Below are 24,527 nucleotides of genomic sequence, written 5' to 3' on the forward strand. Positions count from 1 at the left end.
CAAATAAAAAATGTACATAATATTAATATATAACCAGGTCTTCAGCTAGTTATAGAGTTTATCATCTCTTTTGTACATAGTGTTTGTATTTGTTGATGACAGTATTATTGTGTTAATGGTTTGTGCTATATGTTAATTAATTAATTGCATACATGCAGGATCACAATGCAAACAAGTCCCATTGATTGATTGAAATATGTATTAACAGTTTGCAGAATTACAGTACATTTCGAGCACAAACTCAATACAAAGGCTGTTAACTGTGAGTGGACGACCCAATTAAGCATTACACTTGTTTACAACAGGGTCCACCATGTTCAATTCATCAAAACATTTAGAGACGTACAAATAGACACTTCTATATAGACAAAGAACAGAACAGGAATTCACCATAGGACTTTTTATTTTGTTACTTTTAGCTTTAATGTCTGACTGTATGTGCTGTTTAGGCTACATTTCTGACTAATAAAGTATTCATTCAATCAATGAATCAATCAATCAATCAATCAATCAGAGAAGAAGAGCAGCTCCTGCAGCAAAAGACTGTTTCACAATAGGAGATCTTTTCTCCCTGGTGCAATAAGACTATAGGCCTAATAGACTGATACGACTGCTCCTCTAGTTGGCTTGATCAGGCTGATTAGGATGGGGATGTTGAAATCAAGGAAAAGGAATTAAGGGCTTATAGCTATAGGCTATGCAGTTTGGCAGAGGATGTGCATTGTGCATTACTTTTGTTTTTGCATGTTGAAATCAAGCCACTGGAATCAAGGACAAGGAATTAAGGGCTTATAGGCTATGCAGTTTGGCAGAGGATGTGCATTGTGCAATGCATTACTTTTGTTTTTGGATGTTGAAATCAAGCCACTGACTGGCTCTTAGTAGTGTTTGATCTAGGTTGACTATTCTTATAGATTTCCCCTCAGGGATGAATGTGAATACAATATCTACTTACCAATACGTACTTACCAATATCTACCTGGCTACCTATACAATGCTAACAAGATTCCTGTATACAGGATCTCCTCACTGGTCAAGAAAAACACCTTGAAGACCCTAACAGGAGAGCTGCCCTTGTAAAGGTTTCTTCGACTATATGCATGCACCTCTTGGTACCACAGCACCTCAAAGGCCCTTAAAACAAGGCTCCAGACTTCCCAAAACAAACTGGTCAGGCTACTCCTTGGCCTCACCCCCAAAACACACCTCACTCCTGCCCATTTTGATAGGCCGGAATGGCTTAGGGTTTACGACTCGTTGATAAGTACAGCATCTTGCAATGGTCCACAAGATTCGCTACACCACCAAGATACTCATACCTGTCTAAATACTTCCTTAATGTCAACGAAGTTCACACTCACAACACCAGAGGGAGTTCAACAAACCACGTGCAACCCAGATTCAGCTCGAACAAGGGATTAAATTAATTTCGCTCCTATGCCACTAAAATGTGGAACGCCCTACCAACAGTCATTTAGAAATGTGAATCCCTTGACTCCTTCAACTGCTCTCAAAGAGCACCTACAGACGGCTACAATTCGAACGAGCCCCGTAAAAAAGTCAGAGTCCCCCCCCCACCCACCACCTTTTTTCCCCATACTGTAGCTTTTTTTGCTTTCTTTATATGATGATTTCCTGTTTTTTCATAGACGTGTATATTTGTACGTCTTTAATTGTTATGATGAATTGAAAATGGTGGACCCTGATGTAAACAAGTCCTGTGCTTTTCATGGTTTCGTCCACAAAGTAGCAGTTGTTGTATTGACTTGTGCTTTCGTTTTGAAATGTACTCATTCTACATACTGTGAAATAGAAAATGCAATCAATCAATCAATAACACTTCCAATGATTTATGATGCAATGTTTAGGACATCTGGTTCACAAACCAAAGGATCTATCTTTAGTTGGCAGAATTAAATGAGCATTCTCTGCATGGGACAAGTCAAAATGTAAAGCTCTTCATTTCATTCCTCTCCACAAATCATTGACAGGTTGTCTGACTAATCAATCTTAAAGGTTGCAAAGTTTTGATGGTGGGCGGAGGCTTTTTAATTTAATTCTCTCAACAGACCTTTGGAGTAATTAACATTTTATTACCTTTGTACATATAATAAAACGTACATTGTGACTTATGATCCTTACTAAATCAACCAACCAAACAACTTATCAATGTATTATTATTATTATAATTATGAACAAATTTCAGTACATTATGGGCAGCTGTGGCTCAGGAGGCAGAGTGGCTACATGGTAACCAGAAGGTTCCCAGTTCGAACCCGGGCTCCGCCAGAGTTAGTGTCGAAGTGTCCATGAGCAAGACTATGAACCCCTATTAAATTGCTCCCGATTGGTGCCGTGCATGGTTTCCTCCGGCATCGGTGTGTGAATGGTTGAATGTAATGCACAATCTACAGGTATATGTAAACCTTGGATGAAGTCATTATAAAAATGCACCTTTTACCATTATATAATGTATCACCCTTTAACAAGCCTTGTAGGCCGCCCTATACTTAATCTTAATACATCAAATTTCACATTCAGAGTTAGCCAATCTACAAGCTCACAATGCTTTAGATTGGCTATTTTCACTAATTTGTATTTAAAAAAAAATAAAAATCTAAGTATGTCATGCGCAAAATAGGCACATCAGGTTGAGAGTGATAGTAGTTAGTAGCAGCAGCAGTGGAATCAAAGCTTCATGCTGACATTATTCAAGAATTGACCATGTATTCTATTATAATACACATTTTATTTGTTAAAAAAAAGGGTACACAGTGCCACTTTAAATCTCTTCCATTTCCTCACCAGGAATTGAATCTGACCCCTTGGAAGCTCTGTTATGTCTGGACCTTATCTTGTGGGGTTAAAATAGCCAATGATATAATGATGATATAAAGCAACTCATTTAATTATGGGAATTTGCCCCATCACTCAAACAAGCTTATCAAACAACACCTTTGCACTTAACCATAGGCATCCTGTTTAATTCAGTAAACAAACACGTGTTAAAAGTTAAAAAAAACACCCTGAACATGTACACTTAGGTCAAGTCCATTGCACACATTTTAAACTGTGTCTTCTCTCAACTTCTCCTTTCGTCAAAGCCAGTCAAAACACGTCTGCATTTGGCCTTCACAAGCATTCTGCACAGGGTACACGAATCAAAACATGAACTGGGATAAAAAAAAAGAAGGAAAAACTGTAATTACCAGCAAAATAATACATGAACATGTCAGGGTATCTTCTCCTTTCCTGAGGTTCAATTTAAGGACCAAAGGTCGGAGCCATGAATGTTTTATTGTAAGTTATAGAAATACCTTAAAAGCTGCGTAACTGTAGGTCCTTTTGCTTCATTCAACCGACCAGCAGAATTCATTCAAGTATCTTTATTGAAACTATACAAAATAGTGTACAACAACAACAAAAAAAAGGGACTTTCACCACCAATCAGTCCTGCTCTACTTGGCAGTCATCTTGGCCAGGACGTCCTTGTCAAACTCAAACAGACGCCAGCCCTCCTCCACGGACAGATCTGACGCTCCCCTGCGCTTGTAGAACTCAATGGACTGCTGGTTGTTCTCTGCGACCAGGAAGTGCATGCCACTGCAGCGGGCCTTCACCGCTGTCTGCATGGGAGGGGCAACAATGTGAGCAGCATTTCATGAACTCTGACAGAATACAAAGTGCTCTTAAGCCACATGAACGCTATAGCATCCATATTCTGGACATGTCGACCGATAATCACCGGTATGTTCTTCTCAGACCATGCGATGGAGCAATATGGACCTTTCCTACTGCCTATACCGCGAGTAGGCGACTAGGAAACGCGGATGTGAAATTACTCCTGCCGAAGCGAAAACGACGTGAAACCGCGCTATACAACAACTTTGCTTTTATGTTTACTTACTTACGTGGCTGCTTAAGAGTACTGAGGTTAGGGTTAGAGGTATAGGTTGCTGGGTCAAGGTCTTGAGGTATGAGTCGGTTAGGTTTCTGGGACGTTAGGGTTAGTAATAGGGGTAGGAGTCGGACAACGCAACCAACGTGACGTCGGACAATGGCCGACAACGACGTCAATATGTAGGAAATACCGGCTCCATTGATTGGTCTTGATTGAGGGCTGATGACGGCTATTACAACGTCTAGAGCAGGGGTTCTCAACCCGTGGGTCGCGACCCCTCGGGGGGTCCAAATTATTTTAGGGGGTCCCCAAATTATTTAAAAAAAAAAAAAGATTTTTTTAATTTTATTTTCACGATTTTTCAAAAATAGCAGACCTACAAGGTCGTAGCGCGCCACTCGGTGGCGCGCTATGAGCTTGTAGATCTGCTATTTTTCAATAGCTAAATTATAACAATGCTTAAAACACCAAAAGGGGTTCCCGCCCAAAATGGTTTAAGGTTATTGTAGCAGTCAATTTATATTGGGGGTCGGGAGGGGGCGGGGCGGGGGTCCCGAGACATTGCCAAAGCATTTCCGGGGGTCCCTGGCCAAAAACGTTGAGAACCCCTGGTCTAGAGAACGTCCAAAAGCGAGGGCTACCGAGGTGCACCACCTAAATAGACAAATGACTGCAGTGGGACAGCGGAGCTATATGACAACACTGCAGGGCTCAAGAAAAGACCCTGATGTTGAGCAAGAGGGAGTGGAGGAGGGCATGCAGCGATCCTCATGTGCATCACCGTGTTGGTGTCAGATAGTCTGCACGGTCGCGTGCATCACGTTAACTGATTAGGACTGTAAGTAGATAATCAGTACAGTATGACAGCAATCTCCCCCCCGGCCGCCGCTCACTATACCAAATGAGGAACTATATAAAACCACTGTACCTCACTCAGTATCTTCAGGAAACGTGAACCGATGCCATGACCTGCACGGGGTGTGGGGGGGACGGAGGGGGGGGACAGAGAGAGAAGAGCAGAGGATGACATCTGATCTCCAATTATCCTCAGAAGTGATGTTGATCTACCAGTTTGTACAGTTCAAAGCAAAAGAGCTGGCACATCCATTATAAAGTAAAAAATAAAATGTATGTTCAGGACAAACTGTTCAAAGACATGTGGTGAACACTTAAGGTGGCCTTACACTAGCCGAATTTTTTCAATCTGAAATCTGATAGCACCACACACTACAGGATAATCGGAGCGGGGCAGAGCAAAAATCAAACATTCTTGATGTTGATTGGGCCGAACCCGATCGCGCTTTGAGCGTCCCGATTGAGTCGGGCACCCCCCGAGCGTCAAAAATGCCCGATTATCGGCTAGTGTAAGGCCACCTTTAACCCATTTAGGCCTGAAGTCGAAATAAATAAAAAAAAGTCTTCTGAAAGAATATATATTCAAAGACTTATATTCAAAGCTCGTAGCGCGTTAACTATAAGCATTATGTTATACTTTATAGCTATTGAAAAATAGCAGATCTACAAGCTCATAGCACGCACCAAAAGGGGTTCCCAATCCAGAGTGGGTTAAGACACTGAAGAACTGGTATTTGTGACCGCTATATATATTGACAGTGTGCACACTCAATTTGGGACGGTTACCCCTGAATTCCTCCATCACGTAGAAATCCTCCAGGTACAGCAACTTCCCAATCCACGGGTCATATGTAAAGTAGTACATGGCGAAACCAATCACAGTGTACCCTATACAAAACACAGCAGAACGGAGATAACTGTGAGATGGTTCAATTCAACTCAAAGGAGCTTTATTGGCATGAGGAAAACAAAGCAAATGGCAAAATATAATACTAAACAGTGTCACTATATGTTCCGTGTGTGTGTGTGTGTGTGTGTGTGTGTGTGTGTGTGTGTGTGTGTGTGCGTGCGTGTGTGTGTGTGTGTGCGTGCGTGTGTGTGAGAGAGTGAAAGAGAGAAAGAGTAATGTGCAGGTCTGTGTGGGAGAGAGAATGTGGTGTGTGTGTGTGTGTGTGTGTGTGTGAGAGAGAGAGCGCTAATGTGCACATGTGTGGGGGAGAGAATGTGTGTGTGTGTGTGTGTGTGTGTGTGTGTGTGTGTGTGTGTGTGTGTGTGTGTGTGTGTGTGTGTGTGTGTGGCCTACGTGTGCATGAGAGAGAGACAGTGGAAGAATTGAATTGTAAATTGAGAGTGGGAGAGAATATGTATGTGTGTGTGTGTGTGTGTGTGTGTGTGTGTGTGTTTACCCTCAGAGCTGGCCTGCTCTTTAGGCACTTCAGCAACAAGGCAGTGGTAGAACGGATGTTCCCCAAAACCGTCTTCAAGTAGATCTAAAAAACAACGACTTTTCATTTCAAGGTCCATACTTATTCATCATTTGAGCCATGATCATTATTCATCATTTGAGCCACAATTCCACATGCTGTATTGATGTTGGTACCATTAGGAGAGATAACAGGATTAATGTTGATCAAAATAACAACTATTTTACATTCTCTAATTGTGTAGACCTCTTGTAAATTAAAGGGGCATTCCACTCATTTTCACCATTTTACTATGTCATTAACCCTTTTGGTGTTTTAAACATTATGTCATAATTTAGCTATTGAAAAATAGCAGATCTACAAGCTCATAGCGCGCCACCGAGTGGCGCGCTATGAACTTGTAGGTCTGCTATTTTTGAAAAATCGTTAAAATGTGCCTCAAATCTTTCAGAAAATTGTCATGATTTAGAAAACCTTTTTTTTTAATTTCGACGTCAGGCCTGAATGGGTTAATATACCTTAGAGCTGGTGGAAAGAATATAAGAAAGGTCCCCCGTTCTGTGTTTCCTAGAACTGAATAAAATCATTAACATGGTGAATCACATCTTGATGACATCATCAAGATCTGATTCATGCATGTTAATGATTTATTCCCCTTTAAGTAATGCAGATGTTTAACAACAAATTAACTTGTGAGAGCGTAAAAATTAAACCAAATAAACTGTCAAGGACCCTCGGTGATAATTATAGTTATTTGGCTGAGGACAACCATTTGAGAAGGTTTTGCCAGGGATTCCCAGAAGAGATTTATGTTTTTTTTTTTTTTTAAACAACGATTCAACATTTTCAGCATCTGCCATTTTTGAATAGCCAACTAATAAACGGATAAAGTTGTTAAAATGATTAACTATACCTTTACTATACCCCCCCCCCCCCCCCCCCAAGCAAGGACCACAGGGGGTCCACGTTTGAGAAGTCCCTGCCTTGCCCTTAATAAATATCCTCAACGTGACCCGTTATGCCAAAATAAAGTATACCTTTCTCTGTGAGTATAACCTGCTCCTCCATCTCCTCGAACCTAGCGAGGTCCTATAAAGGGTTAATGACAGATGGAAAAAAAAACACACACAAAAATAAAACTGAAAGTAAATATCTGAATAATATTAAATTCACAATAAACAGGCCTATAAACAATAATCCAATAGGCCTATCTACAGTATAAGAAATATTAAAAACAGATGGAAAAACACAAACGGACAGTAAATAATTCACGGTAGGCCTATAACAATAATCCAATCATTTTAATTTAAACAGATGCCACTGACATCATGTATCAGCAAGAAATATCCAAATATGTTTGACATCTGGTTGTCAGAGCACATTATGACAGCACAGCATAATAGCAGCCGATTCCAACCTATAGTATGTGACAGTGTCGCTTGCCGATAAGATCAGCCTTGTAGACCAGTGACACTACACTATAGGTTGTATAGACTATATCCACACATCATTAAGACGTTAACTTACTTTAATTAGTCGCAACATATCCGACACATCCCTGGGCTCCGCTTTCCGTAACTCGACGTTGGCCATGTTTTCCTTGCTCTAGTTCTCTGTTATATTTATTGCTCTTTCTTTTTCCTTTTGCTCTTTTTCCCTTTCCCCACCAGTCCTTTGAAGCAGAATGTCAGCAAGATGTGTTTCTTCATTCGCGTCCTAGGAAGTTTAACACATTAAACACCCCTCTTCGGCAGAGAAAAACAGCAGATTAACACCGGCTCATATGGACAACGACGTTCCCTTTGTCTTTGCCAAGCACTTCTCTCTCTCCACGGTCTGCGTGCGTGGCTCCGTGCGTCACGGTGTGTGTGTGTGCGCACTGCGCACCTACTGTCGTCTAGCTAGCGAGAAAAAAAATAAAGTCGCTCCCCGGAAATGCATAGCGGGTCACGCGACTGACGGTGTCTCAAAGGCCACGCACGCATGCCCACGCACCCAGTGCCCACACACACACACACGTGCGTGTGAATTACGCGCGCACAAACGCTCGCACATGCATGCACTTGGCCTACTTGGGTGTTTTTTTCTTTCCCCCCCTTTCTGTTCTCAAGGATGCTTATCTTTAATACGGGTTCTGAGACATGACTTGAATGCTGAGTCAATGTTAATCATTCACCACTATAGCCATATTATAGGCTCCCAGCAGGTCAGCTTAATTATGAGTTAAAAAAAAAAAAAAGTTTTATGAGTTTTTAAAAGATGCAATCTGTTTGAAGTTTCATTTTCCAGGGACTCTTTACACAGTGTGTGTGAATGACCAGAAATGTAATTTCTCACAGTACAGCATCTTAATTTAGGTTAAAAATGCTACTTTTTAAAGTGAAATAATAATAAATAATAAACGAGTGAAATAATTATTAGCCTATACTTATTTGCTATCAATTTAATTACACACCCCATGAAGCCTTTTTGGGTGAACTATACTCCTATTCATTTGGAGGTCCTTGACATGACAATCGTTGAGAACCACTGCATGCCATGGTTACTGGAGTACATTACATACTGTCATGTCAAGGACCTCCAAATTGATATGAATTTATTTGGCCCCAGAGTATTAACCCCATCTGAAAATATTTTGTGCCAGGCAGGGACCGAGACAGAGAGAGAGAGAAAGCATATCTGCTATGTTTTAACCCATTTAGACCTGGGAACGATTCTACAAATGTCTTCTAAACAGTTTTCTGAAAAACCCATGTTTCTGTGTCAGTGGTTCTCAAACATTTTCATGTCAAGGAGCCCCAAGATTATATGGAATTGGCCGTCGACCCCCATCTGAAAATATATTGTTCCAGGGACCCCCCAGAGTTAAAAACGAATATATATTCAAAGATTTGCACATTTTCACGATTTTTCAAAAATAGCAGACCTATAAGCTCGTAGCACAGCACTCGGTGCCGCGCTGAGCTTGTAGATCAGCTATTTGTCCAATAGCTAAAGTATAACATTACGCTTAAAACACCAAATGGGGTTCCCGCCCCAAAATGGGTTAATAGCCAACATATGGATAATGTGGTTAAAAAAAATGTAAGATTGCGATGCTACATAACACTAACGGCAAAAAAGGCTCACAAAATGTGCTCCATCATCAAGAAACACGTCAATGTCAATAATACCACATGCAGACAAGAGTTCACTTTCTGAGATTTGGAGGAAAGGTCAACAATCTCCAGATCACTGCAGAAAAATCCACAACCTCAGGATGGCAGGAAGGAAACCGTTGCTTAACCACTGATTTCACAAGTAGGATAAATTGCAGATCTACAAGCTCACAAGGCTGTGAGCAATTAATCAATTTAGAGAAAATCTTTAAAGATTCTCTCCCAAGACTTTTTGTAGAAATTTTCTCAACATCCCTGAAATGTTTTTGCTTATAACATGGCCAAAATGAGGAAGCGCGGGTTAGGGCATAAGGTCACACCGAACTTTGACTCTGCATATATGCGGCACTCAGTGGCAGATTCTGCCAATGCTTTTCAATGGGGCCGGAGCGGTTTGTTGCCATTCACACATTTCTGCAAAAATTCCGATCCATTCCCATTGAAATTGGCAGAAGCCACCGCATAGGTAGAATCAAAGTTCGTTGTGACCATAGCCTCAAAGTGGTTATACAAATATTTAAAAATAAATATATATCTCAGAGGCAGTATTTAAAAAAGTTAACCACCTGAATGCTCCAGCAAGAATGTGGCCAAAATGTATGAGAACATGACTGAAATGTTGTTTTTGACCTACCAGCCAAGTGTTTTTGTCTCAGACCTAGTGATACCACCTGGTATCACATCCATATCTTTGAACATTTGTTCAATGATTGTTGGACAACCACTTCAGAAACTGTATTTATACCGTATTTGTATTGTATTTGTACATGCACGTATGATGACAGCGTCCTAAGGTTAGCAAGGCATTTCACCTCAAACACTAGCCATGTGTTGTATGGAGAATATAGGTTGCTACCTTCAGGAAGGAGATATGGTGTACCAGCATACAGTAAGGTCAGGCTAAAGAGGTCCTTTGTCCACCAGTCGACTTTGATGATTAATCAGGAGTTGTAGTAGCCACGGGGTAATCTAGGCGGTGGATATTGCTCTCGTCTTCATGTCTTTATGTATGTAAATTGTCTTGTTATTTGTGTTATGTCAAATGTGTGTTGTGATGATTACTATATTTACCCAGGGTATCTGGGCTAAGCTCAAGAACTTGTTTCCAGCCAGGCCCTGCTCATAGAACACATTTCATCGTAGTGGTTCAATGCCTTGTTCCGGTATCAAGACCGCTCCACAATCCGTTTCGGCCACCGCTGCCACATACTGCATACTTGGCTGCTGGGTCGCAAGACAAATTTCAGTGTGAACTGATAATAAAGTACTATATCATATCATACATTTACATTACATTTCCACCTACACGAGTGGTCGATTTACAATGCTGTAATGAGGCTGAGGTTTTCAAGGTTTGCAATGTTTAGTGTTTCGTCTTGTCCATGCATGTTGTATGTAATTTGTTTACATGTACAATAATGATTGTGACATGCATCTGTGCTGGGAGCCCCTCGAAAACATTCTCAAGGGGTCTTTTTTCCTAATAAAGAAACTTGAACCATCATTCCCAGTTCGATCCCAGTTCCCCTTAGAGTTAGTGTGCAAGTGTCCTTGAGCAAGACTCTGAGCCCCTAATTGCTCCCGATGTGCAGGTTGGTGCCTTGCATGGTCTCCTCCACCAGTATGAATGTAATGCACAATCTATAAAGCACTGTATATAAATGCACCCGTGTTTCACACAGTGAAACAGAGGCTGCACACCACCTGGCCTGCTGATGGCTCCTCATCAACAGAGAACACATAACCACATGAACCCTATCGTCTCTATTCTGGGCCAAATATCAGCTCGTCTCAGTAGCCTTCAGTAGCATTTTTTACCAAATGGGTTGAAATGAAAATTCAGTGTCAGGCTATTTCCCAGATTGATAAAGGTCTAGACTCCACGTTTAATCCTGTTAACATTACCCAAGGTTAAAATTGATCTAAACTTTTGACTCCTCTACATGTACATATCCTTAACAGACCATAACATGCTCTTTCAACCAACCCGGGATGTGAAAATAAGGCTTACAGCACATATTACATCCAGAGAAAGTGACTCAAGAGGCAATGACTCCAATCTCAAGCAAAAATAGAAACGTTTATCAATTAGATCTTTGCAATGTCAGTCACAGTGTATTATTAGCCATACAAAAGGCAGCTTGAGTTGGTGCAGATACCTACGTATAAGGAGACGGACAACAGCTTACGAAAACTGTCTTTATTTGAACGTGGTGTGTTTAAGTGCAGGCTGTCACAGATTCGTAAAACAAAGGAGGATGGGTCAGTTCTTCAGAGTTCCTTGTTCAGTTTGTCAAAATACTTCAGTTTGCCTGAAGGGTCTGGAATGATCTGTGGAATAAATAATGTTGTATTAATATGGAAAACAAATACAGATTAAATAAAAATGCATTCCCAATCAATGATGCACAGAAACTTTACAATAGATTCTTTAATAAAACTCACTGTGTCACTTCCTGGTTTCCAGTTTGCTGGACAAACTGAAAAACAAAACAAAAAAAGAACAATTCTCATCAGTAACAACGAAAGCATCCACTGTATGTTATAATGGATCTAAAACCAACCATTATTTTACAGTGTGCCATTGTAAATGGCATAACATGCATAAATAAGTGTAATGTATGCACAATGCAACATTTGAATTTACAGCCAGCAGCCATAAACTGAATTCCCTTCTGAAAACCGATGGTGCAGTTTGATCTGGAGAATGTCAAACTAGTTGTCGAATCCAAAGTTATTGTGGAACTCTGGATTTTTTTTTTTATATATAAAAAAAAATAACATCTGAACAACGTGGCCTATCAATTTCAAATACCATCAGTCAGCCAAAGCTAATGTCCTGGGATGACTTGGGACACTGCTCCCATAATGTGCGTGTGCTGTGTAGACTGAATGCGATGTATGTAGGAATGGGTGTGCAACGCTCCCTCCCGCAAGACTAGACTAAACATAAACAACCACGTGACCCAGTGATGCAACGTGAGGTCCTGACAGCTGAGTAGAATACACCCACAGACAATAAGGAGATTCCTCTGTCACCCATCACACCCATTAAGGGGGTCCGCTCAACAATTCCAACATGCCATTATTCTGATTCCAACCACTAGGTTAGTGTAATCCCACTCCCACCCACTCCCCTTGGATTTCTGACCATTCCCGCCCGCCCCATGCAATGATTTCATTTCTGACCGCCCGCAGTTAATATCAGTCTGTCGCTCCCTCCCGCAATAAAAACAATTAAATGCCATTAGTCCCAACGGCGCATGGTACTGCAGGTCCCGGAGTCCTGCAGTTTATACAGTACATTTCTATTGAGAACCAAAAACCTTACATTTACCCAAACAGAATGAGAAGGCTTGCACGAGAGAGAGAGGGGGGGGGGTTGTTGATTTGCTCACAGATAGAGAAGCCTATATTATAGGTAGGCCTATATATTATATAACACAACGAGAGCGACTCCACGTGCCATGTAGGGGAAAATACGTTCTCCTCAGACGTATATTCATATCTTGCTAAAGTGTATATAAAAGCTCTGTATCTGGTTAATCGCAGGATGCGGGATTTTGCGGGGCCTGCTGGTTGACCGCCTGTTCCCGACCGCAGGTATTTAACACTTTAATTGCCCGGAACTATTTAATCCATTACATTCATGCGCCCAGTCGATTTATAAACACGGACGCCTTTTCCGGACGGACCGGCCGGAAGTTCATGATGTTGTGTAGCAGCTAACAATAGCCACAGCACTTTAGAAACGATCGACAACAACGGGAGACAAGAATAAATCTATCGAGACTAGCGACTGGACCGCGGAGCACCGTCTAACACAGGATCTTTTCAGAAAAAGACGGGATGATTTAGATCGCGATTTATGAACGTTTTAAGATTTTCGTTTTCATCAGCTAAACAGAGGAGGGAGTTTTTTGATGACGTCTCAGTCTTGCGCGTCACCGAGGAGAGCCCAGCAGGCGCGCCTGGGCTATACAGCCAGGCGATCTGTTCTCGTATCAATAAACTTCGTCTTTAGGACAATACTTCGTCCTGAGCGTCGGGCGTTACTAATAGAAAGGACAAAGAACTTCGTCCTGGGCGATTAATCTGTTAAATACCGCCCGCGCATAATGACATGGCACCACCCAAAAAAAAATCCGGACCTGCCGTCACCCAAATTGAGTTGGAAAGAAAATAAAATGCTGAAAAATGGGTGGTTTTTCACCCAATTTATGGTTAAACTTAAATTTGATCGAGGTACCTTCTCCGTGTTTGTCGGTGTACTGGAAGGCCTGCACCAAACGCAGGGTCTCGTCAACGGATCGGCCGACAGGGAGGTCGTTCATGGTTATCTGCCTCAGGATGCCTTTGTTATCGATGATGAAAAGCCCCCTGAGAGTAAGAGAGAGAGATGAGGGATAAATACGATCCATATGGACCATCAAGGCTCAGAAAGTGTTTTTTTCCACCCTTGCGTCCTCATGTCAGAGCCCTGAATGAGGAGTTTGAGGACATGGTCCAAAAAATAAAATAAAACTGCATTCAATCCTGAGCAGGTGCTCAAAATGTGTTGCTTGCACAATGTGTACAGACAGAGTACTACAGAGTACAGACAAGTGCATTTGTCTTGACTTGTACATTTCCTTTTCGCACATTGCTGCTAGAAGATAGTATACCCGCCTTATGATCATACCATATCTGCCTCTATACCTGTACTTTTAACTATATTTCATCTAATCTATAATTGCATCATTTAGATTGAGTTTTTACTTCATTACAGCCAGTATAATTGCATTATGTGCACAGTCTCTGCAGAACATCAATCCCATCAATATTTCAGTGCTTGTTTGTATGATTGTATGACAATAGGTTTATTCTTCTCAATAATCTCTTGTTTGAGATGACGACGCTACAGTACACTACATTACCACGCAGTGCTGTGTTCCACTTAACTCTTTTTCCATGCACACTCTGTCTTAAACCCTGGACACTTAAACCCTGGCCTTAGTTGGCTGGATTCCCAAGGGCTCTACATTTAATTTGACCGATTGATTTATTTTTGTTAACGTGTCATGCTTCAATTTCGAAGGAGGGATCCCAGCCCCTATGGACACTTTTACCATTTCATTAGGAGGGGAACCCCTTTTGGTGTTTTTCTTCACCTTTCAAGACAGGAACCCCTTTTGGGGGTGGTAGTTGACAGTTGTTGACAGTATATAGTAGCAACATAAAGCTATTTTTGAATAGATATTTGAAGTTTCTCAGAAAACCATAGGCCAGGATTTAGAGGGCCTTTTTTAGACTCCGCCTCAGATCCAAATGGGTGAACCCGACGTGACAATTCACACACAATGATCAGACAAAATGACCAACTGAAACATGGCAGATTACATCATTATTTATAATAACACTCTTGTAATTGGGCCCCGTTACCTCACATGATCTTATTAACCCATTTTGGGCAGGAACCCCTTTTGGTGTTAGCACTATGTTATGCTTTTAGCTATTGAAAAATAGCAGATCTACAAGCTCATACGAGCTTGTAGATCTGCTATTTTTGAAAAATCGAAGAACGACTGACATGGAAACATAGCTTTTTCAGAAAACTGTCCGGATGTAGAAGACATTTTTAGAATCTGATCTCAGGTCACAACAGGAGACCCGACCCGACATGAACCTACATCTATATTAGGCCCTGTCCTGTTTTCGCTGTGCACTTAATATCTTTGGAGAACATACAGCTGATCTACAAGCTCATGCTTCGACGGAAGGTGGGATGCTAGGATTCAAGTCGTTGACCTTGTTGTGGCTCCAATACAGATTCTAGCTGTTGACCAGTGGTGGAAAGCAACTAAGTACATTTTCTTAAAGGGACACTTCACCCTGCAAAAACATTTTTTTTAATGATGTTTAGAAGATTTAGAACACTTTCATGGGGGTCTTTGTGTGTGTAATATGTAGTTTTAGATATTTTAGCAGTGAGCCCAGTGTCTCTGATGTCATGGACACTGGGCTCACTTACTTCCTGCACTACATGTTGTCTCAGTAAGACAGCCCTACCCCTATCCACAAGGAGCAGTGCACCAAAGCATCATGGGAATTGTAGTCCTTGATGCCGTCGTAATCACTTGCTGAAAATAGCCGATCTACAAGCTCACAACACGTCGCAGCGTGACACGTTGTGGGCTTGTAGATCGGCTATTTTCAGAATGCAACTAATTTTAGTCTAGTTTTTATTTGTTGAAGAAATTGTCAGTCATAGCTTAGTTTATTGACTGTAGTTTTCGTCTGTGAAAATAAAAAGGTAGTCGACGAACATTTTTCGTCTTGGTTTCAGTCAACAAACACTGACCTGAGAGTGTGTCCCTGGTCCTCAAGGTACACCCCGTAGTCTTTAGCAATCTGGTGAGTCAGGTCAGACAACAGAGGGATTTTCATCGGTCCAAGCCCACCCGTCTTTCTGGGCGTATTGATCCTGTAGATAACGCAGAAACATCATAAGAAACATTATGAAAGCTCGTTACAATCAATGGGTAGCACTCGTGCATATCCGGGTGGAGGTGCTGGTAGGCAAGCGAATGCACATAAGACAGAAAACATCCCACTGCTTCTCTCAGTCAGGAAGGGACCACACACACACACACACACACACACACACACACACACACACACACACACTCATGTTTCACCGTGTTGTTGACTTTGTCGGGTACTTCTAAGACACGAACGCGGGAAGCGAACGCAGCTCGTAAATTGCAATAACAAGAATAAATGATGTACTTTATTTTAAGTTCTCTTTTTGTACGTTTTTCTTTTTAAGGTTTTATACTGTGTGCACGTGCATTTCTTTTGTGTGATACAGCTGCACGTTCTGCCTGGGTTACATAGTAATCGCTCATTGCATTCGCACTCACTGCTTTCGCAACCACTGCATTCGCAACCAGTGGTCCGGGGACCACCAGTGAGTGGTCCTTGAGGGGGTTTCAGGTGGTCCCCAGCTAAATGGAGTGTTGCGACCCAAATGGACCCTTATAGACCTTAAACAACCAGTGGTCCGGGGACCACCAGTGAGTGGTCCTTGAGGGGGTTTCAGGTGGTCCCCAGCTAAATGGAGTGTTGCGACCCAAATGGACCCTTATAGACCTTAAACAACCAGTGGTCCGGGGACCACCAGTGAGTGGTCCTTGAGGGGGTTTCAGGTGGTCCCCAGCTAAATGGAGTGTTGCGACCCAAATGGACCCTTATAGACCTTAAACAACCAGTGGTCCGGGGACCACCAGTGAGTGGTCCTTGAGGGGGTTTCAGGTGGTCCCCAGCTAAATGGAGTGTTGCTACCCAAATGGACCCTTATAGACCTTAAACAACGAGTGGTCCGGGGACCACCAGTGAGTGGTCCTTGAGGGGGTTTCAGGTGGTCCCCAGCTAAATGGAGTGTTGCGACCCAAATGGACCCTTATAGACCTTAAACAACCAGTGGTCCGGGGACCACCAGTGAGTGGTCCTTGAGGGGGTTTCAGGTGGTCCCCAGCTAAATGGAGTGTTGCGACCCAAATGGACCCTTATAGACCTTAAACTCAACCAGTGGTCCGGGGACCACCAGTGAGTGGTCCTTGAGGGGGTTTCAGGTGGTCCCCAGCTAAATGGAGTGTTGCGACCCAAATGGACCCTTATAGACCTTAAACAACCAGTGGTCCGGGGACCACCAGTGAGTGGTCCTTGAGGGGGTTTCAGGTGGTCCCCAGCTAAATGGAGTGTTGCGACCCAAATGGACCCTTATAGACCTTAAACAACCAGTGGTCCGGGGACCACCAGTGAGTGGTCCTTGAGGGGGTTTCAGGTGGTCCCCAGCTAAATGGAGTGTTGCGACCCAAATGGACCCTTATAGACCTTAAACAACCAGTGGTCCGGGGACCACCAGTGAGTGGTCCTTGAGGGGGTTTCAGGTGGTCCCCAGCTAAATGGAGTGTTGCGACCCAAATGGACCATTATAGACCTTAAACAACCAGTGGTCCGGGGACCACCAGTGAGTGGTCCTTGAGGGGGTTTCAGGTGGTCCCCAGCTAAATGGAGTGTTGCGACCCAAATGGACCCTTATAGACCTTAAACAACCAGTGGTCCGGGGACCACCAGTGAGTGGTCCTTGAGGGGGTTTCAGGTGGTCCCCAGCTAAATGGAGTGTTGCGACCCAAATGGACCATTATAGACCTTAAACAACCAGTGGTCCGGGGACCACCAGTGAGTGGTCCTTGAGGGGGTTTCAGGTGGTCCCCAGCTAAATGGAGTGTTGCGACCCAAATGGACCCTTATAGACCTTAAACAACCAGTGGTCCGGGGACCACCAGTGAGTGGTCCTTGAGGGGGTTTCAGGTGGTCCCCAGCTAAATGGAGTGTTGCGACCCAAATGGACCCTTATAGACCTTAAACAACCCGTGGTCCGGGGACCACCAGTGAGTGGTCCTTGAGGGGGTTTCAGGTGGTCCCCAGCTAAATGGAGTGTTGCGACCCAAATGGACCCTTATAGACCTTAAACAACCAGTGGTCCGGGGACCACCAGTGAGTGGTCCTTGAGGGGGTTTCAGGTGGTCCCCAGCTAAATGGAGTGTTGCGACCCAAATGGACCCTTATAGACCTTAAACAACCAGTGGTCCGGGGAACACCAGTGAGTGGTCCTTGAGGGGGTTTCAGGTGGTCCCCAGCTAAATGGAGTGTTGCGACCCAAATGGACCATTATAGACCTTAAACAACCAGTGGTCCGGGGACCACCAGTGAGTGGTCCTTGAGGGGGTTTCAGGTGGTGCACAGCTAAATGGAGTGTTGCGACCCAAATGGACCCTTATAGACCTTAAACAACCAGTGGTCCGGGGACCACCAGTGAGTGGTCCTTGAGGGGGTTTCAGGTGGTCCCCAGCTAAATGGAGTGTTGCGACCCAAATGGACCCTTATAGACCTTAAACTCAACCAGTGGTCCGGGGACCACCAGTGAGTGGTCCTTGAGGGGGTTTCAGGTGGTCCCCAGCTAAATGGAGTGTTGCGACCCAAATGGACCCTTATAGACCTTAAACTCAACCAGTGGTCCGGGGACCACCAGTGAGTGGTCCTTGAGGGGGTTTCAGGTGGTCCCCAGCTAAATGGAGTGTTGCGACCCAAATGGACCCTTATAGACCTTAAACTCAACCAGTGGTCCGGGGACCACCAGTGAGTGGTCCTTGAGGGGGTTTCAGGTGGTCCCCAGCTAAATGGAGTGTTGCGACCCAAATGGACCCTTATAGACCTTAAACAACGAGTGGTCCGGGGACCACCAGTGAGTGGTCCTTGAGGGGGTTTCAGGTGGTCCCCAGCTAAATGGAGTGTTGCGACCCAAATGGACCCTTATAGACCTTAAACTCAACCAGTGGTCCGGGGACCACCAGTGAGTGGTCCTTGAGGGGGTTTCAGGTGGTCCCCAGCTAAATGGAGTGTTGCGACCCAAATGGACCCTTATAGACCTTAAACAACCAGTGGTCCGGGGACCACCAGTGAGTGGTCCTTGAGGGGGTTTCAGGTGGTCCCCAGCTAAATGGAGTGTTGCGACCCAAATGGACCCTTATAGACCTTAAACTCAACCAGTGGTCCGGGGACCACCAGTGAGTGGTCCTTGAGGGGGTTTCAGGTGGTCCCCAGCTAAATGGAGTGTTGCGACCCAAATGGACCCTTATAGACCTTAAACTCAACCAGTGGTCCGGGGACCACCAGTGAGTGGTCCTTGAGGGGGTTTCAGGTGGTCCCCAGCTAAATGGAGTGTTGCGACCCAAATGGACCCTTATAGACCTTAAACTCAACCAGTGGTCCGGGGACCACCAGTGAGTGGTCCTTGAGGGGGTTTCAGGTGGTCCCCAGCTAAATGGAGTGTTGCGACCCAAATGGACCCTTATAGACCTTAAACAACCAGTGGTCCGGGGACCACCAGTGAGTGGTCCTTGAGGGGGTTTCAGGTGGTCCCCAGCTAAATGGAGTGTTGCGACCCAAATGGACCCTTATAGACCTTAAACTCAACCAGTGGTCCGGGGACCACCAGTGAGTGGTCCTTGAGGGGGTTTCAGGTGGTCCCCAGCTAAATGGAGTGTTGCGACCCAAATGGACCCTTATAGACCTTAAACTCAACCAGTGGTCCGGGGACCACCAGTGAGTGGTCCTTGAGGGGGTTTCAGGTGGTCCCCAGCTAAATGGAGTGTTGCGACCCAAATGGACCCTTATAGACCTTAAACAACCAGTGGTCCGGGGACCACCAGTGAGTGGTCCTTGAGGGGGTTTCAGGTGGTCCCCAGCTAAATGGAGTGTTGCGACCCAAATGGACCCTTATAGACCTTAAACAACCAGTGGTCCGGGGACCACCAGTGAGTGGTCCTTGAGGGGGTTTCAGGTGGTCCCCAGCTAAATGGAGTGTTGCGACCCAAATGGACCCTTATAGACCTTAAACAACCAGTGGTCCGGGGACCACCAGTGAGTGGTCCTTGAGGGGGTTTCAGGTGGTCCCCAGCTAAATGGAGTGTTGCTACCCAAATGGACCCTTATAGACCTTAAACAACCAGTGGTCCGGGGACCACCAGTGAGTGGTCCTTGAGGGGGTTTCAGGTGGTCCCCAGCTAAATGGAGTGTTGCGACCCAAATGGACCCTTATAGACCTTAAACAACCAGTGGTCCGGGGACCACCAGTGAGTGGTCCTTGAGGGGGTTTCAGGTGGTCCCCAGCTAAATGGAGTGTTGCGACCCAAATGGACCCTTATAGACCTTAATCCATTGAGACCTGGAACGCATCCATGTCACGTTAGCGTTTTAAACATTATGTTATAATTTAGCTATTGAAAAATAGCAGATCTACAAGCTCATAGCGCGCCACCGAGTGGCGCGCTATGAACTTGTAGGTCTGCTATTTTTGAAAAATCGTTAAAATGTGCCTCAAATCTTTCCGAAAATTGTCATGATTTAGAAAACTTTTTTTTAAAAATTTCGACGTCAGGGCCTGAATGGGTTAAACTCTTGAGAGCGTAAAGTGAAACCACTATTACGGTCTCAAGAGTTACATTATTTTTAAAGGAGCATTCAGTGATTTGGGGAAAAAAAACGGTCCACCCGGTAACAAGATGTGCACATGCACACGCTCTACGGGGGGGGGGGGGGGGGACCACAACAGATCAACAGTACGTGCACCAAGGCCCGCCCCACTCGATCATGATTGGAGGAAGGCCCCTCTCATCCTGATTGGATGAAGGCTTTGCCACCCAAAGCCCAAACCGAAACTAGGGTTTTTTGACCCCAGGGGCTCAATGGGGACAGGGAGGAACTCCTTATATGGTCAGCACACTTTATAGTAGGGAGGATTATCCAAAAAAAGAAAAAATAAGTGATATTTGAATTAAAGGGGCATTCCACTCATTTTCAACATTTTACTATGTCATTAATGTACCTTAGAGCTGTTGTGTGGACAAAATAAAAAAGTTCCCCCATTCTGTGTTTCCTAGAACTAGAGGTCTGAAAAAAATCATTAACATGGTGAAACACATCTTGATGATGTCATCAAGATGTGTTTCACCATGTTAATGATTTTTTTCATAATTACAGTTCTAGGAAATACAAAATGGGGGGACTTTTTTATTATTTCCACATAACAGCTCTAAGGTATATTAATGACATAGTAAAATGTTGAAAATGGGTGGTTTTCCCCTTTAAGTGAAATCACTGAATATACCTTTAAGTCTACACAATTACAGAATGTAGAATTGTTATTTTTATCAACGCCTGTTGTCTCTCCTATATGTTACAGTACCACAACAATACAGCATGGAATTGTGGACAAAATCCTAACAAACAAAATATTCTCATAGTATTGGGTAATTGTTTTATACTGTATTGCTTTGTTTGTGTATGCTGCAGGTCTGTGCGTCCAACACTGCCCCTGGCAGACAAAATCAAGTAACCTTGGCTTGAACCTTGAACGATAATGTAACTCTTTGATGAAAAATAATGAGTGGGGTGACATCAAGTTTCACTTGCAAGTTGATTTCCATACTGTAGCCTGTTTTCAAGGGGGAGTGGTTAACCAGGCAAATCATATGCAGTAACGTAAAGCATATCCGATTTGTAAAAGTAAACATGCAAAACCACCACCTGTTCCTTCCTTTAAAGATCATGAGATGATCGGATTGAGAACACTTTGCCTCAAGACATAAAAGATACATTGCATTAATCCATTGAGACATGGAACGCATCCATGTCACGTTAGCGGTTAACCACATTAACCATTAATGAGGACAAAGACAAGACAGGACAGATTTGATAGTTCGTTTTTTTTTCTCCCTTTCTTTTACAATTGACTAGTTTAGGCCTAATTATATGCTTAACTTTCTTTTAAGAGGTGTGGTATACAAAGTGTGGGAGCCAGGGAACAGACATGGTGTGGTGGGTAACGCAGAAGAGAAATATGTGATGAACACAGATCGCTTTTGCTTACCAGGCTAGGTGCGTGAACTGAGAGTCAACAGAGCATGCAACCACCTCAGCGTTGATGGCACGGAACTCTTGCACACGGTCACTGAATGCAATGATCTCCGTGGGGCAGACGAATGTGCTACAAAACAAAAATGGTAAACATTAAAGTTAGAAAGAAAATAGGCGTTTAGCCTGCCCTGAAGACAGTCAAACCAAATCAAATAATAAGACGATAAATCTTTGACTCACAAGTCCAGGGGGTAGAAGAAGAAAACGAGGTATTTTCCTTTGAAGTCAGACAGTTTCAACTCCCTAAATTCACCGTCGATGACAGCTGTTCCTTCCCAGTGAGGCGCAGGCTTGGAAACTGCCATCCAGGAATTAAACAAACACAACATTTTTGATTGCATTGTGCTGCATATAGTATTGACCAAACAAAACTGTCACTATAGGAATAAGAATGAGTCACTATTTGCACAAATGATGGGAGTATCAGCTATAATACAAAAGTGTGCAGGAAGATTAAGGAATCCCATAATGTGTGTGAAGTCATGGGTAACATGTGGAGCAGGATATAACAACAGGGTACAGTTCAAGGAAGGTACAGGTCGGTCAATACAAAATCTGTTCAAGAGGATAAAAATCACACCCGTGTGAAGTGAGGGGTGCTAATATATTAAAAGTCTCTAACTCATGTTGATTAGGTGATGTAATGGTGATATAAAACAAACGGTGCCAACAAACATTAAACGCCATTAACAATAAAGAGACAATATGACGAGGCACATTTTGAGGGGCTTGCGCCCCTCAAAAATCAGGAAAACGCACTAAGACTTGTATACATAAGGGTGCTCCATTTTCAATTCAACAATTTAACTAGCTCCTTTCGGAACCCTACGTTAAAGTTTCTGACATTTTGATGACTTTATGTAGGGTTCCTTCTCACCGGCGTCAAGCGACATGGGATGCCATCTGATTTCCCCTGACTTAGCCCTGTGCTGCGGTGTGGGTGTCACGCTGACATATTCCAAACGAAGCATATGAACGCTATAGGAGACAACGAACCATCTGACCCCCCCCGCGAACGGCTCAGAAGCCGTTAAGTATTTTTAATGTTTGTACGACCGTTTTGCCAGCTCTGAAATTCTCTCTTGTTGACATCCCATTGTACCGCCTCTCGGCATCTCGGTTGGCTAGCAGCGCCTCCCTACGCGCCTCGTAGGCGCAGCTAGCCAACCGAGATGTCAACAAGGAGGGACCGAAGAGAGAATTTCAGAGCTGGCAAAACGGTCGTACAAACATTAAAAATACTTAACGGCTTCTGAGCCGTTCGCGGGGGGGGTCAGATGGTTCGTTGTCTCCTATAGCGTTCATATGCTTCGTTTGGAATATGTCAGCGTGACACCCACACCGCAGCACAGGGCTAAGTCAGGGGAAATCAGATGGCATCCCATGTCGCTTGACGCCGGTGAGACCGGACCCTACGTGGTAGGTCCAAAGGAGCTCAACCCGGGGGGTCCGGAGACGGGCTACAATTTAACATGATTAAACCCTTTGCCTTGAGTTTCATATCAAGAGTGGTAAGGTGAGGTCTCTGTATCACACTGCTATACATGTGTTTCAGCTATATATCTGGTCAGGAAGGGGTGGGTGGGTGTGTAGTGGGTGGAGTAGGGGGCAGATTTCACCAAATTTCATTGAATGACGTGTCCCTTCAAAGTTAGGCCTATACTACTATGTTGTGTGTGCGTGTGGGGGGGCTTTAATGAATATCCTTACTTACACAACCTCCTCTGAAAATAAACACAAACTTATCAAGTCAAACATTTTAAATTAACTCTTTGGCTTGATATTTTGCATGTCGTTTCCATTGTCATTGTCACTGCTATGCGTCCTGCAGCATTCATTCATTGCCACTGAGACTGAAGGAAACACTGAAAGGTGTAATACATTTGTAAAAAAACAACAACCAAAAGACCCAACGAACGCAACAAAAAATACAACTCACTCTTGGCTTTGCTGAGGTGCAGGGAATGGTCGGACACGCCGGGAACACGGAAAGCCTCTCCGGGGTAGACGTGTCCTCCTGCGTAGTTGTAGCACGCCTGGTCCTTCTTGTGGTTGTCCTGGTCTGCTGAGACAACCAGGAGGACGGTGCACAACACACACAGAATGTGTCTCACTCTCAACATGGTGGTGGTCGGTGGCGTGTGTGTGGAGGAGAGCAGAACGTCTTCCATTCTGTCCTACTGACCGAGAGAGAGCACTTATAGTAGTGGTAGCATGTAGTAGTAGCACTGCTGCTAGTTAGTTGTAGCAGAAGCTTGAATCTCCCACCAGTGTTGCCAGATTGCGTGAGAGAAATACGCAATAAGGTTTGATTGATTGATTGAATTCATTAACAGATTGGAGAATTACAGTACATTTATAGCACTACAACTCAATACAAAACCTTTAACTGTGGACGACACCTTAAAAGTATTACACTTGTTTACAATAGGGCCCACCATGTTCAATTCTGACAATTCATCATAACTATTAAAACAAGCCCACTGTTTTTTGATGAATTGAACAAGGTTTTATTGGGTCGTCCACTCCAGAGCCTTAGATATAGATGGCTCTGGTCCACTCACAGTTAACAGTCTTTGTATTGAGTAGTGCTTGAAATGTACTGTAATTCTGCAAACTAGGGTTACGCCAGGGCTCCACCGGACGCGTTGCGTTGCGTCTGCGTCG

At 43.7% G+C, this 24,527-nt stretch overlaps 2 protein-coding genes across 2 annotated transcripts; both read right to left on the reverse strand.

Annotated features, from left to right (window-relative positions):
- Positions 1 to 2,729: 2,729 nt before the first annotated feature.
- LOC306927459 (diamine acetyltransferase 1-like) lies at positions 2,730 to 8,043 on the reverse strand. The gene is made up of 6 exons (XM_079507210.1): positions 7,708 to 8,043; positions 7,218 to 7,269; positions 6,163 to 6,246; positions 5,543 to 5,644; positions 4,830 to 4,870; positions 2,730 to 3,626 (listed from the first exon to the last, which is right to left on the reverse strand). The coding sequence occupies exons 1-6, from the start codon at positions 7,771 to 7,773 to the stop codon at positions 3,459 to 3,461; spliced, it is 513 nt and encodes a 170-aa protein (XP_079363336.1). The 5' UTR covers positions 7,774 to 8,043; the 3' UTR covers positions 2,730 to 3,458.
- A 3,356-nt stretch (positions 8,044 to 11,399) lies between these two features.
- Positions 11,400 to 24,135, reverse strand: prdx4 (peroxiredoxin 4). The gene is made up of 7 exons (XM_079507207.1): positions 23,800 to 24,135; positions 22,041 to 22,158; positions 21,814 to 21,930; positions 15,679 to 15,801; positions 13,588 to 13,718; positions 11,784 to 11,818; positions 11,400 to 11,669 (listed from the first exon to the last, which is right to left on the reverse strand). The coding sequence occupies exons 1-7, from the start codon at positions 24,029 to 24,031 to the stop codon at positions 11,610 to 11,612; spliced, it is 816 nt and encodes a 271-aa protein (XP_079363333.1). The 5' UTR covers positions 24,032 to 24,135; the 3' UTR covers positions 11,400 to 11,609.
- Between the last annotated feature and the right edge of the window lie 392 nt (positions 24,136 to 24,527).

Source organism: Electrona antarctica (assembly GCF_951216825.1).
Source record: "Electrona antarctica genome assembly, chromosome: 8".
In the NCBI taxonomy this organism is placed as follows: domain Eukaryota; kingdom Metazoa; phylum Chordata; class Actinopteri; order Myctophiformes; family Myctophidae; genus Electrona; species Electrona antarctica.

Excerpts from the sequence above, each read along its gene's own strand:
- prdx4 (XM_079507207.1), bottom strand. The coding sequence starts at position 24,031 with ATGGAAGACGTTCTGCTCTCCTCCACACACACGCCACCGACCACCACC. Across the intron at positions 22,159-23,799 it reads GCACCTCAGCAAAGCCAAGA|TTTCCAAGCCTGCGCCTCAC; the intron begins GTGAGTTGTATT and ends CCTGGATGGCAG. Across the intron at positions 13,719-15,678 it reads GACCAGGGACACACTCTCAG|GGGGCTTTTCATCATCGATA; the intron begins GTCAGTGTTTGT and ends TCTTACTCTCAG.
- LOC306927459 (XM_079507210.1), bottom strand. The coding sequence starts at position 7,773 with ATGGCCAACGTCGAGTTACGGAAAGCGGAGCCCAGGGATGTGTCGGAT. Across the intron at positions 4,871-5,542 it reads CGTGATGGAGGAATTCAGGG|GTCATGGCATCGGTTCACGT; the intron begins GTAACCGTCCCA and ends CACCCCGTGCAG. Across the intron at positions 3,627-4,829 it reads TCCTGAAGATACTGAGTGAG|ACAGCGGTGAAGGCCCGCTG; the intron begins GTACAGTGGTTT and ends CCTCCCATGCAG.